General features: G+C 38.9%; 2 protein-coding genes across 6 annotated transcripts in view; both read right to left on the reverse strand.

The window, feature by feature from the left end:
• The window catches only part of prune2 (prune homolog 2 with BCH domain), a 14,402-nt gene extending 9,473 nt beyond the window's left edge, over positions 1 to 4,929 (reverse strand). For 3 of the 5 annotated variants that reach the window (XR_016118261.1, XM_089020373.1, XM_089020375.1), the window contains exons 1-6: positions 3,851 to 4,096; positions 2,740 to 2,940; positions 1,723 to 1,899; positions 677 to 779; positions 418 to 549; positions 261 to 347 (exon numbers count right to left, since the gene is read on the reverse strand). Coding sequence is in view for 4 of the 5 variants with exons in the window: in XM_089020373.1 (XP_088876499.1) it covers positions 261 to 347; positions 418 to 549; positions 677 to 779; positions 1,723 to 1,899; positions 2,740 to 2,940; positions 3,851 to 3,959 (809 nt within the window). In the remaining variant the exon portion in view is untranslated. Of the gene's footprint in view, positions 1 to 260; positions 348 to 417; positions 550 to 676; positions 780 to 1,722; positions 1,900 to 2,739; positions 2,941 to 3,850; positions 4,097 to 4,118; positions 4,197 to 4,249 lie in introns of those variants that run through there. The other 2 variants (XM_089020376.1, XM_089020377.1) reach the window with 2 other exon arrangements.
• Positions 4,930 to 4,938: 9 nt separating this feature from the next.
• On the reverse strand, positions 4,939 to 16,025 carry LOC148884744 (guanine nucleotide-binding protein subunit alpha-14-like). Its single transcript, XM_089020372.1, has 7 exons — positions 14,448 to 16,025; positions 12,078 to 12,262; positions 10,307 to 10,461; positions 10,093 to 10,221; positions 8,686 to 8,815; positions 8,183 to 8,336; positions 4,939 to 6,489 (listed from the first exon to the last, which is right to left on the reverse strand). Exons 1-7 carry the CDS (start codon positions 14,575 to 14,577, stop codon positions 6,302 to 6,304), a joined length of 1,071 nt encoding a protein of 356 aa, XP_088876498.1. The 5' UTR covers positions 14,578 to 16,025; the 3' UTR covers positions 4,939 to 6,301.
• Positions 16,026 to 16,099: the final 74 nt, after the last annotated feature.

Raw genomic sequence — 16,099 nt, forward strand, 5'->3', positions numbered from 1 at the left:
ACTCAAATAGATAGAAAGCTAGCTAGCTAGCTATCTAATAGATAGCTAACAACAATACATTTCCTCCACAAACTAGTAGATACAGACCTAGGTGGAATTAACTCTTTTTTTCTGATAAAAGAAGAGACTATACGGTTTCTTACGCTGCATTGAATGTCTATGTAGTGCTAAAACTCAATCTTCTGTGGGTCCTGCAATACGAGTGAAAATGACAAAAACCCTGGCACTGGAGTGGACACACTTGAGCAAACTCTGCGTACCTGATGAACGGCTTCGTGATGGCCAGGATGGTCCTGATGAACCACGACGGATGCAGGATGATGAACGACTTCAAGTTCTTCCTGAGCCTGAGCGACGACAAAGCTCAAGTTAGCGTTTCGTTTCTACACGACTTTCCAAATGCTTTCAAAAGTTCACCTTCTGTCAATCATCTGGTAGCATTTCTTCAGCCAACCCAGACCGGGCATTCTTCTGTGGGGCGTGGCTCCGTTCAGGTACACAATCATGTAGTCCTCCGCTACCATTAGCTCCAGGGTGCTAATCACGTAGCTGAAGATAGGTAAAAAAATGCAAAAATGCTAATGGTTTGTGTGGTTGTGGTTGGCGGATTAGGTATGCTATTGCTAACGATGCTATTGCTAACAGTCCGCGTTGGAAATGTTGGTTGCGCACTCACAGGAAAAGGTTCTCCATGATGTCGTGGTAGTCGTCTCGGTCGCTGTCTGGCAGGAAACAAGCCGCAAATACGATGATGGCATTCACGCCATTGCCGTAATACCCTGTTGTGATTTTTTTTTTTAAACGAAAGAAAAATGAGTTCGTCTTAATTTTGTGTCAAAAAAAATACATGAAATACAGTGATACCTTGGCTTACGAACTTAATTGGTTCCCAGACAGATTAAGGCCAAAAGTGTCTATCCCAAAAAATAACTTCCCATAGGAAACCATTAAAATGAGAATAATCCGTTCCCAGGTCCCCATAAAACATCATTTTCTAATTTAAAACAGATTCTTGTTCCTTACAGATTATTAGAATTAGATATCAAGTAGACAGGATGAACTTAATACAACTATTACTAACGTAATTTTCTACTTTCTAATTTTCTAAGCCTTAAAATTACACAAAATATACCTTATTTATGCTGGCGCGTGTGGCTGCCGCTGCTCACTCACAGAAAAACGTATCCTGTGACTGTAAAGTGACCTTGAGAGTTTTGAAAGGCTCTTATAAATGAAACGTATTATTATTCTTATCAATCAATATGTATTGTATTGTACTGTATTTTGTGCTACCGCTATTATTGCTATTATTAGTGCTATAAGTGCTATCATTATTATTATTATTATTATTATTATTATTATTATTATACCGTACAATCGCTATCTGGCTGGCTGCTATCTACTAGCTATCTATTCGCTAACTAATAGCTATCTATTCGCTCTGTGTTAGCTATCTATTCGCTAGTTATTAGCTATCTAATCACTAGGTATTAGCTATCTATTCGGTAGCTACTAGCTATCTATTTGCTAGCCCTTAGCTATCTTTTCGATAAATAGCCATCGTTATCTTGCTATCTATTTGAGTTACTTTCGGGTTGAGTGAACGCTGGTGCATGTGGCTGCCGCTTCTCACCCGCAGATTGATTCTTTAGTTTTTTACAAACAGTGATGCTACATTTGAATGTGGACAAAGTTCAGTGTTGATATTTTGGGATGGCGGACCTCCGTGAGAGATGACTCGCATGTAGGGTTCGATGCTTTTCATATTGATGCGATGTTCTTGCTCGCCGATGACCACCGTCCGCCATAGTTTGACTTCCTGACGCTCGTCCTCGCCGCCGTACGTCGGGATGGGTTCGTACGACTCGCTCGTACGACCGCGGTTCTCTGCTTTGGGTTCTGAAAATAATAATAATAATAATAATAAATTTCAATTATAAGCGCCCGACAAAACTCTCAATGACACTTTACAGTCACAGGATTTTTTTTTCTGCGGGTGAGCAGCGGCAGCCACACGCCCCAGCGTTCACTCAACCCAGCAGTGATACCTCATCTTACGAACTTAATTGGTTCCCAGAAAGTGTGCGTAAGGCGAAAAGTTCGTCTTCCAAATATTTATTTCCCATAAGAAACCATTAAAATGAGATTAATCCGTTCCCAGGTCCCCATAAAACAATTTTCTACTAATTAAACTTTAAAACTACACAAAATATACCTTATTTTATGTCTAATAAGTGTGCTATTGCATTGTAATGAAAGAAATTAATTGGTTCCCAGAAAATGTGTATAAGGCGAAATGTTTGTCTTCCAAACATTTATTTCCCATAAGAAACCATTAAGATGAGAATAATCCGTTCCCAGGTCCCTATAAAACATATTTTTATTACTAAATGAGCCTTAAAACTACATAAAATATACCATATTTTATGTATAATAAATGTGCTATTGTATTGTAACGAAATAAATAAACTGTAGTGTATAATCAAGTTGTTTTATCAAGACATCTAAATAAAAATATTTGACAGTGTATTTTTTACATGAGTAATTCGTTTTACACATAATTATATGATAGTTTAATAATAGTTAATTTAAGCCCCAAAAAAAAACTGAGCAGACATTTGGGAGCCAAAATTATATTTTTTATATAATTTATACAAAATTATAATTATTATATTATTATTATTATGAGCTTTTTGTGTCACTATTATCGGATTTCCGTCCGATTTTCGTCCAACCTACCGTCCCAGTCCATCTCGTGGTCCGTGTAGTCCAAGTAATCGCCCTCATCCGGAGTGTCGAGGTCATCGACGTTGATGTCAAGGTCGTCAGGCGTTTCGCCCAAGTCGTCCTCGCTTTGGTCCAGCGAGAGGCTGATGCGGGGGGCCGACAGTTTCTTTCGCTGGGGGCCTCCTCCTTCCAGGGGTAAAGAGGTGGGTGGCACTGAAACATCGATGCAAATCGTTAATATCGATTTTTTGGGGGAGGAATTGAGAATTTTATGTTATATCGCGGATTTCCATTTTAACTATTTCAAGGACGGCGGTTATGACAGCGGACATTTTATCAGGTTAATCGACCACAACCGTACAGTGATACCTTGGCTTACGAACTTAATTGGTTCCCAGACAGAGTGTGTAAGGCGAAAAGTGTGTATCCCAAAAATTAATTTCCCATAGAAAACCATTAAAATGAGAATAATCCGTTCCCAGTTCCCCATAAAACATAATTTTCTACGTTCTAATTTTCTATGCGTTCAAAAAATATACCTTATTTTATGTATAATAAATGTGGTATGGTATTATAATTAAAGAAATAAACGGTACTGTATAATAAAGTTGTTTTATTGACCTTTGTGATGGTCGTTGATGGCTTAATGGAATGGAGTGGCCGGTTTCAGAATCAGAATCAGAATCAGAATACCTTTATTCGTCCCGCAATGGGGAAATTTGCAGTCCACAGCAGCAATTGAAGAGGGATGGGGTTGGGGTGGGAGTGAAAGGATAGAAAACAAGATATTCTAAGCATAACAAAATAAAAATGTCAACTGTATACTGTATACTGTGTGTACTGTGTATGTTTCATCAGCATTAAACACTTGGTGAGAACATAGCCTTCTTCTTTCACCGCCCTTGTAGGTGCTTTCTCTGCGATAATTTTACCTAGTTCTTCATCTATTGTGTTCTGTTTAGCTGTGTACAGATGGCTTGTGCGGGTTATTTGTGAAGCCTGATTGATGGGATATTTTAACCTTGCAGTCTACACTCTGCCTTTGAACAAAGTTGAAACGAGTCCAAATTTCAGATTTCTATCAATTTTGTAACTCTCTCACTGTCGTCTGACTGTCTCTTACCAGGTCGACTGTCGCTCTCCTCCGAGTTCATATTGATCTGTTGACGCCAGGAGGTCCTACAAAATACCAAATACTTAATCACAATCAACAGAAAAGAATTCAAAAACATTTCAAAAGGGAAATCACGCTAGTGTGCTAACGCGCGCGAGGAATTATTACATCACAACAACCCCCCCCTCGCCTCGGGTGAAAGGACCGCGAACGATGACAAGGGACGCAAATAACACATATGTCATCAATAAAACATCAAATGGAAATATGCTACTTCCTGTTATGGCTACAAACAAGTCCAATCCAAAACAAGCAAGCATCCGAAATGGAGGATGCTGAGCTATCACACCATCCCACACACACCACCACCACCACCATTTTGATTCTCTCATTTTGCCGTCTACTCACCGCTACAGGGAAGATGAAGCAGCTCACGTCGCCTACTTCCTCCTCCTCCTTCTTTCTCTTCCTCGAGAGATGCTATGATCGCAGGCAGCCAGCAGCTTCCGCCATTTTCTGGTCACGTGATTGGAGGCTGTGACCAAATATGGATGACCACCTGCTTGGAGAATAGCCAACCATACCCCCCCCCCCCTTCCCCAAGGCAGGGTGCCTGACTGTAAAAGGGGAGTGTGTGTTTGTGAGGTTTTGGTGGTGTTTTTTTTTTTTTTTTTAACTCATTCACTGCCAGACGATGTGCAAAAAATGTCTTTGCTTTATTGTTGTTGCAGTGTTTTAATTTTGTTGATTGGTTGTTTTCATTGTTGAATAATTTGCAGTTGCAAAAGGATGTTGTTATATAATTTGGCCATAAGGAATTCTCGATTCAAATGTTCAATTGCAAATGGTTTTAAATGTTATAAAAATAATAAAGATGCAAGTTACAAAAAAATATGACTAAATGCAAGTAAATAAACTGATGGAGAAGTAATTAAATAAATAGTAAATACATAAAAAAAATAATGAAAATAAATGAATAAACTAATAAAAACGAATGAATAAATGGATACAATAATGGAAAAATAAATGAAAATCAATAAAAATAAATACATAAATGGGTGTTGTTAATAAAAAAAAAGGTGATGTAACAGTGGTTAAAAAAAAAAAGGTGATGTAACAGTGGTAAAAAAAAAAGTGGGACATTTGAGGAAAAATAAATGTAAGTCAAGTATATCGGTTTGAACATGATATAATTTCGTTATGGTTCATACATGTAGAAAATGATTTTGCTAATCATTTGTAGTCTGTTTTAATTGACACAAAATCACAATTTCAATGGAATTGGGGAGCGGGCTTTGCAAAAAAAAAAAAAAAACTTCCAAGCATAGCATATGTGTCCATACATCATTTTTGCGGTTATTTTTAGTGCGATGCTAATTTGCTAACCAATGGGTCGACACCAACGATGGTCAGAGATGACATGATTGATATTTTACTACGGCCTGTCCGATTGCGATTTTTCAAGCAAATTCTGACAACTCAGACGAGCTATAAATGTAACATAGACAAAATGAATAAAATAACTTAAAGGACAACCGACGCCTCCGGACAAGTTGTGTCCGTAATTTGTGAAATCACTTCAAATGACTTCTACTGAGCGTATTTTACAAAGATTCCACCGCGTATAGCTATATTTTACCTTTTAAGACATGCGCTGAGTATTCGTGAAGTCTTGTTTTCGAGTTGATGACGATGCCTCCCGTGACGTCACGGAGGGAACGCCCCTGACCGAAAAAGCGACACACAATGCATTTTGGGTACTTTTTTTCCGGCTGAAAACTTCGTGTTGATCCGTGTCCATTGTGAAATTAGAAGGAAAACACAAATAACGCGATGGTGAATCATTATGTGTTGCACCAAGACTACTATTTGATACTAGTTGACACAAATTCCCAGCAGACAAAGCAGGCAAATCCACCTATATCAAATGATATGGAAGGACTTCTTAACAAGAAAGCATCTTCTCCGAATCTGAAGCCATTGTTTTGATTCTCGAGCAAGGCAAGACGTCTTGGCGTGACGTCACGAACAAGGGGGGCGGGACCTTCTGAAACTGGCCATTTCCAGTTTCATTTTGAAGTCGTTTTTGGACACTTTAAGTCATTTTAGGAGTATTTTTCATTTGACTAAAAATATCAGCCAGTTTTGGGTATTTTAGTTTTTCTGATGTCAATTAGGAAACCAAAAAAAATGGTGTCGGTTGTCCTTTAATGCATTGCAAAAATGAGTTTTTTTGCAATTAGTCGCCTTATTGTGTTTCAAGTTGTGAAAAATGGGGCAGGCAACTTTAGAGCAGGGCAGGCAACTTTTCAGAGTTGTCAGCCCTGGTGTCCGGTAACTTTTTGTCATGAGTTTCAGACACTGCAAACCCCCCCCAAAAAAGTAACTTTCTTTTTTAAAAAACTGTGCTGGTTTCAAGCTTTGACATTACATAAAGTACCTCCCGCCACCAAAACCTGGCTAAAGCCGAGTGAATTCAAAGAACTCCTTGAAGATGGTGTCCTTGACGTCGTTGAAGACGGCTTTTGCGTTCTTGGTGTCGGTGGCGCAAGTGTAGTGCCAGTACATACTCTTCTCGTGGCCCTTGTGTTGAGTCTTGTAAAGCTCCAGGAAGAATTTCTGGGCTTGTTTGGCGTCCCGCCGAGGCCCTGGTGGCGTAAGTGGGACATAATTAGGAATAAATAAAGAAATAAACTCAACTTGAACAACATAAAGTCAAAGTCAGCTTTATTGCCAAATATGCGTGACATACAGCACAGATAAAATGACTGTCCTCTGGGACCCAGCGTGCAAGGCACTTATAATGACTTTGATAAACATAATAAACACGAAAATGCCAACAATAACACGTCAAAGTCAGCTTTGTTGCCAAATATGCTAATATGCATGGCATACAGCACATATGAAGTGACTGTCCTCTCGGACCCAGCGTGCAAGGCACTTGTAATGACTTTGATAAACATAATAAACACGAAAATGCCAACAATAACACATCAAAGTCAGCTTTGTTGCCAAATATGCTAATATGCATGGCATACAGCACATATGAAGTGACTGTCCTCTCGGACCCAGCGTGCAAGGCACTTGTAATGACTTTGATAAACATAATAAACACGAAAATGCCAACAATAACACATCAAAGTCAGCTTTGTTGCCAAATATGCTAATATGCATGGCATACAGCACATATGAAGTGACTGTCCTCTCGGACCCAGCGTGCAAGGCACTTATAATGACTTTGATAAACATAATAAACACGAAAATGCCAACAATAACACGTCAAAGTCAGCTTTGTTGCCAAATATGCTAATATGCATGGCATACAGCACATATGAAGTGACTGTCCTCTGGGACCCAGCGTGCAAGGCACTTATAATGACTTTGATAAACATAATAAACACGAAAATGCCAACAATAACACGTCAAAGTCAGCTTTGTTGCCAAATATGCGAATATGCGTGGCATACAGCACAGATGAAGTGATTGTCCTCTGGGACCCAGCGTGCAAGGCACTTATAATGACTTTGATAAACATAATAAACACGAAAATGCCAACAATAACACATCAAAGTCAGCTTTGTTGCCAAATATGCGAATATGCATGGCATATAGCACAGATGAAGTGACTGTCCTCTCGGACCCAGCGTGCAAGGCACTTATAATGACTTTGATAAACCTAATAAACACGAAAATGCCAACAATAACACGTCAAAGTCAGCTTTGTTGCCAAATATGCGAATATGCGTGGCATACAGCACAGATGAAGTGATTGTCCTCTGGGACCCAGCGTGCAAGGCACTTATAATGACTTTGATAAACATAATAAACACGAAAATGCCAACAATAACACGTCAAAGTCAGCTTTGTTGCCAAATATGCTAATATGCATGGCATACAGCACATATGAAGTGACTGTCCTCTCGGACCCAGCGTGCAAGGCACTTGTAATGACTTTGATAAACATAATAAACACGAAAATGCCAACAATAACACGTCAAAGTCAGCTTTGTTGCCAAATATGCGAATATGCGTGGCATACAGCACAGATGAAGTGATTGTCCTCTGGGACCCAGCGTGCAAGGCACTTATAATGACTTTGATAAACATAATAAACACGAAAATGACAAAAATAACACGTCTTTCCTGTTTAAAACAGTTTGGTTTAAATTTCTTTGTATAGCGATGAGAACACAACAATGCGCACGGTGATGTCTGTGAAGCTTTTGGAATGACTACGAGTCGAGAGATGGTCGGATTTGAAAGTTGATAACATCTGCTTGGAGTTATATAGGAAAGGAAAAAAAAATTGATAAAGGAAGGCGAGAGGGTTGTAGTACATACCCTGATACTGAGGGAAGTAGGTGGCCACGTCGGAATATTGGACTTTCTCCTCCAGAAGGTCTTTCTTATTCAGGAAAAGGATGAATGAGGTGTTTTTAAACCACGAGAACTTGATGAGGGTCTTAAACAAATGCAGGCTTTCCTCCAAACGATTCTGGGGGAAGGAGAGGGAAGTAAGAATAGAAGTAATCAGTGTAGCCTCAGGGAGTAGTGCTCTGCTCCACCCAACCCGAGAGCAGGGACCAATCATAGCAGAGTCTGGCAGCGCCACGTCTGGACAGTAGGGATATATATATATATAGGGCCAAAACTACCAGCAAAAATTTTAGTTCGCTGACGAAGCTTCTTGGATAAGAAGCGAAACGTCCGACACCTTCAAAGAAGTACGGATGACGGCTGATGAAACCTTCTCAACAATAACAAAGACAAAATATGCATCTATCTATCCATCCACGACAAAATATGCAATGGAATTATATTAAAAAGGCAAAAAGGAAGATTACATGTGTGGGGTCCTCTAGCAAGACGCAGTCGTACTCGTTGAGGGCGGCCAGGAAGATGATGGAGACGACATTGTCCATGCAGTGGAGCCACTTCCTCCTTTCAGATTTCTGACCGCCCACATCCACCATCCTAGACAACCAATCAGCATCTCATGTTCAAACGGTTTCTTGGACTTTTCTTTCTTCTTGTGAAAGTATTATGTTAAAAATTACCATTAAAACAAATGTGTATTTTTATTTATTTGTAATTGGTCCTGTACTTTTTGTGGAAGCTCAATAAATAGATAAATAGATATCGAGATAGATAAATAGATAGCGAGGTAGATAGATAAATAGATACACTGTAGCTTGATAAATACAGAGCTAGATAGATAGATAAATAGTTAGCTAGATATCTAGATAGGTAGATAGATATCTAAATACCTGTAGTTAGATAGCTAGATAGTTAGCTGGCTGGCTAGATAGCTGGCTCGATACGTCGATAGCTAGATAGATACGTAGCTAGCTATCTTGCGAGATAGATACGTAGCTAGCTAGCCAGATACATAGATTGAAACGTAGCTAGCTAGCTAGCTTGATAGATACGGAGATAGCTAGCTAGATACATAACCTAGCTGGATAGATAGATATGTGCCGAACAAGATAGCTAGATACGTAGCGATCTAGCTAACTAGCTACGTAGCTATCTAGCTGACTAAAATATGTAGCTAAATAGCTAACTATCTAGCTACATAGCTATAGATAGCTAGAATATAATAAAGCACACATACTAATATTTAGCTAGCTAGATACATAGCGAGCTAGCTAGATACGTAGCTTGATACGTATCTAGCTAGCTAGCTCTATAGATGCGTAGCTAGCTAGCTAGATACATAGCTAACTAGATAGATAGATACATAGCTAACTAGATAGATACATAGCTAACTAGATAGCTACGTAGCTAGCTAACTAAAATAGATAGCTGGCTAGCTAGCTACATAGCTATAGATGTCTAGAATAGAATAAAGCACACACTAATATTTAGCAAACTGGCACAAGCAAATTGCGATAAATACCAATACAGTAAAGTCTCGTTATATCGATATCGGATATATCGATAGTCCCGGTTATATCGATACTATTTCTATGCACGCACGGAGAAAATTACATGCAAACAGGGTTGGATATATCGATAGTCCCGGTTATATCGATATTTTTTCGGACTCCCTTGAATATCGATATAACGAGACTTTACTGTATTCTCAAAGGTGGTGTGGTAACATTTACATAAATAGCATCCTTCGTAAAAAAAAAATAAAGTCTAAAAAAAATTATATCAATCTTTTTTTTTTTTATGGGATCGAAAAATGATTGCAAAATGTGTGGGTCCAAAAAAAAACAACAACAACTCCAGTGTCAATACTTCACCTGAAGAGAACATCCTTTACATTAAAGGGGTACTCAATGATGCCGGTGGTGGGAACGCGGACCCTCAAGATATCCTGCAAATCAGGGATGTAACCTGGCGCGGTGATTCGGTCCATGTCGCTGAAGTAACTGGAACACCGGGGGATCAATATGATGTGTTGTTATGCTTTTATCAGTCCAGATTTAAAAAAAAAAACAAAAACAAAAAAATTACTATTTGGCCGAATCGGACAACTGGAATTCGCGTCTTCGTTCGTAGCATCGCTGAAGGCCTCGATCGCTCCACACCATCTTGATGGCCTTCGCCTGCCACTCTTCCAACCTTTGCACATTTTTGCATTCCACTTCGCTCAGGCGCTTCGCCAAGTCCTGCAACATCCATAAGAGAGGGCTACTATTAGCTTAGCATATGAATAACGCAAATAAAAAGTGGTATCTGATGAGAAGGCGTGATGTCAAATCATAATCTATCAGATACAGTGATACCTCGGTTTATGAACCCCTTGAGCTTACGAACTTTTCGGTTTACGAACATTGAATTTATGAAAATTTTACCTTGGAATACGAACTATTTTTCGGGATACACACGGAACTGCCACAATAAGTGATGTGTCATTCGCGAACGAGCCCGTTCTCCACACAATAAAATGGCAGCCGGCTTGTTTTGCCCCCAGTCGTCGGTTAAAGCCACGTGATTGGTCAAGAACGCAGCAGTGAGGGGAGGTGGTTTAAACATTAAAGAGACAGGCAGACGACAGAGAGAGAGTGACAAAATGGATAGAAAACATTGACATTTGGACTCGTGTCAACTTTGATAGTTCAAAGGCAGGGTGTAGACTGCAAGGTTAAATTCTGAATCAGAAAACCGTTATTCGTCCCACAATGGGGAAATTCTCATCAATCAGGCTACACAAATAACCCGCAAACCATCTGTACACTTGATGCAAAAAGCTATCGACCCAGCTAAACAAAACAATTGATGAGGAACTAGGTAAAATTATCGCACCTACAAGGGATGATTCCTCAAGATGGTAAAAGAAGAAGGCTACGTTCCTCATCAAGTTTAATGCTGATGAAAGCGGCCACTCCATTCCATCAAGCCATCAACGACCATCACAAAAGTCAATAAAACGACTTTATTATACAGTACAGTTTATTTCTTTAATTATAATACCGTAGCACATTTATTATACATAAAATAAGGTATATTTTGTGTCGTTTTAAGGCTTATTGAGTAGAAAATTCTGTTTTATGGGGACCCGGGAACGGATTATTCTCATTTTAATGGTTTCCTATGGGAAATTATTTTTGCGATACACACTTTTCGCCTTACACACTCTGTCTGGGAACCAATTAAGTTCGTAAGCCAAGGCATCACTGTATGTCTTTTTTTTACTTTGTTTTTGTTATGTTGCTGACAAAACTATTGTCGTTTGCATTTTAGCGTTGCCTTTGAGAAAATTGTGTTCGTGCTGTGACATTATAATAATATAATAACAATGCATTTCATTTATAAGCACCTTTCAAAACTCTCAAGGTCACTTTACAGTCACAGGATATGTTTTTTTCTGTGGGTGAGCAGCGGCAACCACATGCGTCAGCGTTCACTCAACCCGGAAGTTAATAGATAGAAAGCTAACTGGCCAGCTAGTATCTATCGATCTATCTATGTATACAGCTATGTATCTGGCTCGCTATCTAGCTAGCTGGCTACATTTGATCTGATGTAAAACTGGGGTTGCCCCATTAGCAAACATCGACTTTGGAAAACAACTGAAATGTTTTTGACATGATACGGACAAAAATATTTGGTGTTTTTACAGAAAATGCACCGAGACGCGGGTATGCTATACGTTAGCATGGTCATCCCGATTCCAATACAATCCCATATGAGACGTCCGACTATGACAGCATACAAGAATGGAATGCCGATGAACAAGGTACGGTTAGCAATTAGCGTGGCATGCGGGGTGGAGTTCACTTACAGGATTTCTGTCGTCCTCGAAGTCCACACCGAGGAATGTCATGGCCTTGATGAGATCCTGGATGGAGGTGATAATATTCTGGCACACTAAGCGAATGAAGTTCATCCGCTGGGCTTCGTTGTAGCCGTTGCCATGGAGGATACGGATCTGTTTGAGAAAAGTACTTTTGCCGCTCTCCGCCGTCCCTGGAGGACAAGAACAAAACTATTTAGAAAAAGAAAGAAATGGTAGCATCCCAACAATGTGCTAAAGCTAAATGTCTGGCTAAGCTCTCAGTCGTCCAGGAGTGATCCATCGATGAGAAGGTTTCTTCAGCCGTCATCTGTACTTCTTTGAAGGTGGCGGACGTTTCGCTTCTTATCCAAGAGGCTTCGTCAGCTAACATTTTTTTGCTGGTAGTTTCTGGCCTTATATATATATATAAATATATATATATATATCCCTACTGTCCAGACGTTGGCGGTACCAGACTCTGCTATGATTGGTCCCTGCTCTCAGGTTGGGGGGAGCAGAGGACTACTCCCTGGGGCTACACTGATTACTTCTATTGTCCTGACTGATTACTTCTATTGTCCGGCCTGAGTATGGGGTCTATGACTGGCGTGATTGCCCCATTTGATCTGCTATCACCCATCAGTATAACTAAGCCTATGTTGCCTAAAGAATTCGGTTATAGGAACGATCCAAATTGAATTGATTTAGTGAAGGGTTTTGCTGTTTTATGAAGGTAGCTTCTTTTACTCCCCTTACGAACCATCGATTTATGAAAAAAACGAGTCGTTTGGCAACACAAAATTCTCACTTATTTCAAACCGATAAACACTTTAAGGCAAAAATGTGTGCATCCAAATGATAGACTGCCAAATGAAAAACAAAGTAATGTAGTTTATTCAATGCATTGTAAAAATGGGGGCCAAACTACCAGCAAAAATTTTAGTTCGCTGACGAAGCCTCTTGGATAAGACGTCCGACACCTTCAAAGAAGTACAGATGACGGCGTGAAGAAACCTTCTCATCAATGTTTGACTCATGCATCGGTTACAAAACTCATTAATTAAGGCGAGAAAGCGAAAACAAAAATTCTTTCTCCGTGAGAAACAGCACACAAAATGGATGGGAGTGGTTGTAAATTAAAACACACAGAAAGAAGGACGTCCTTTCATAGGGTAAAAAAAAAAATATAAAAAATCCTGATCTTTTAAAACAGGAATATTTTACATTGTGAGAACACATGCATTAGCATTACAGCTCAATGTTGTGAAATTAGCTTTATTCAAATATATTTATTTAATTTAGATTGGAGTGGCAAAAATTACGTTGTATAAACTTTTTCTCCCCATATGTTCTGCAACACCGAAATATTTGAGTCATTGGGCTCACAATTGCTGGCTACTTGGCTAGCTATCTATTAGTTATCTATTAGCTAGCTAGCTAACTTGATCTATTTGAGTTATTCCTGGTTGAACGGGGTCACCGTTGCTAGCTAACTAGCTCGCTATCTATTTGCTATCAATTAGCTGTTTAACTAGCTAGCTAACTATTCGTTATCCATTAGCTAGCGAGATAACTTCATCTATTTGAGTTATTCCCGGTTGAGTGAACACTGGCGCATGTGGCTGCCGCTGCTCACCCACAGAAAAACGTATCCGGTGACTGTAAAAGTGACTTTGAGAGTTTTTGTGCTTATAAATGAAATGTATTATTATGATTATTATTATGATGATGATGATTATTATTATTATTATTATCATCAATCAATATGTATGTATTGTATGTTTTACTACTGCCCCCATTTCAACCTCAAATAACTCCAGACAAAAATTACTTGGGAATTAACCCTTTTACGCTAATGAAAGCTATTCTAAGGCGCTTATTATTATTATTATTATTATTATTATTATTATTATACCGTACAATTGCTATCTGGCTGGCTAGCTATTAGCTATCTATTGGCTTGCTAGCTTGCTTTCTATCTCTTACTATTCTATTTGAGTTACTTCCGGGTTGAGTTGAACGCTGGATCGAGTGGCTGCCGCTGCTCACCCGCAAAAAAAAAACGATCTTGTGACTGTAAAGTGACCTTGAGAGTTTTGAAAGGCGCTTAGAAATGAAATGTATTATTATTATTATTATTATTATTATTATTATTATTATTATTATGATTAGTAGTAGTAGTAGTATATTATTATGCCCCAAAAAAACTATTTCGGTCAGAAAAATGTTTTTTGTTTTAAAGGGTTTGAATGGTATGACTCCACTTTTAAATATTTTGAAAGAAAAAAAAAATGTTTTTTTTTTTTAATTTGAAAATATAAAACTAAATCTAAATTACAAAAATACAATGTTAACATGTTCCAGGAAAAGACTCACCCAAAAAAAGGAGTTTAATGGACCGTTCGCTCTGTTTCCTGTCATGTTCCAGTTGCCTCTCGATGGCCAAGTGGATCCTGCGGCTCTCTGCTTCTTCGGGACTCAAACAAAGTTCCCGGCAACAAGCCATGGCGACGCCGGTAGCCTCCCAGCGACGATGTAGTCTGCTACTACTCTTTTGGCCTCCGCTCAGGTGTGGAGACACATTCCCGTTGGCAGGTTGAGGCAACGGAGAAGGACACGGGGTTTCAGACAGGGATCTCGGCAAGTGATAATGCTGACAATAACACACTGTCAAATGTTTTCTAATTGTTATTGGTTAGGTTCCAGATAGGAAGTTTTACTTATGGGTTGTCCTTAAGAATGAAGGCGTTCTCGGTAAATGGGACGGGAGCCAATTCTTCGTTACTTCCTCTTCTTCGATGATATAAGATCCACAAACAGTTTTTCAGGTGAAATTTCAGGCTGAATTAAAAGCACACAAAAAAAAAAAATCACATTTAATAAGGATGAGACAACATTTTTCAATTATAATTCATCGCACATTTTCTTATACAGTGGGACCTTGGCTTACGAACTTAATTGGTTCCCAGACTGTGTGTGAAAAGTGTGTATCCCAAAAATTAATTTCCCATAGGAAACCATTAAAATGAGAATAATCCGTTCCCAGGTCAACATAATGTTCTACTTTCTAATTTTCTAAGCCTTAAAACTACACAAAATATACCTTATTTTATGTATAATAAATGTGCTATGGTATTATAATTAAAGAAATAAACTGTACTATATAATAAAGTCGTTTTACTTACCTTTGTGAGGGTCGTTGATGGCTTGATGGAATGGAGTGGCCGTTTTCATCAGCATTAAAAACTTGATGAGGAAAATAGCCTTCTTCTTTCAACATCTTGAGGAATGATCCCTTGTAGGTGCTTTCTCTGCGATAATTTTACCTAGTTCCTCATCAATTATGTTATGTTTAGCCGGGTTGATAGCTTTTTGCATCAAGCGTACAGATGGCTTGTGTGGGTTATTTGTGGAGCCTGATTGATGCGAATTTTCCCATTGTGGAACGAATAAAGATTTTCTGATTCTGATTTTGACCTTGCAGTCTACACTCTGCCTTTGCTAGCTAGTTCAATAGCTAATAGCTAGACAGCAAATAGAGAACTAGATAACAAGCTCGATAGCTAATTGATAGATAGATAGCCAACTAGATAGACAGTCATCATGCCCTCGGCCCGTCTCACCACGATGGGGTGCAAAGCTTTCAGCCGCACTGATCCCAAACTCTCGAACTCACTTCCACTGAACATCTGTAATATTGACTCCCTTCCAACTTTCAAATCTCAAAGCCCACCTGTTTAAACATGATTTCATGATCGAGTTAAATATGCTATTTTATTATTTATTGTTTTTATTGTAAAGTGTCCTTGGGTGTTCAGAAAGGCGCTTGGAAATTAAATGTATTATTATTATTAAGCACCTTTCAAAACACTCAAGAATTCACAGTGATATTTTGATGCTCTTCATTCGCGCCTTTCTGTTGGGTTGGGTTGCTTGTTAGCATCAAGCTAAGTGTTTTTTAAGGTAATGGTATGCAGTTGTTTCCTTATACATCATGACTTCCTTGTGACAAAATCTCAATGCTCAGC

This window comes from Hippocampus bargibanti, linkage group LG18, assembly GCF_051943395.1.
Source record: "Hippocampus bargibanti isolate YZ-2025 linkage group LG18, ASM5194339v1, whole genome shotgun sequence".
Classification (NCBI taxonomy): domain Eukaryota; kingdom Metazoa; phylum Chordata; class Actinopteri; order Syngnathiformes; family Syngnathidae; genus Hippocampus; species Hippocampus bargibanti.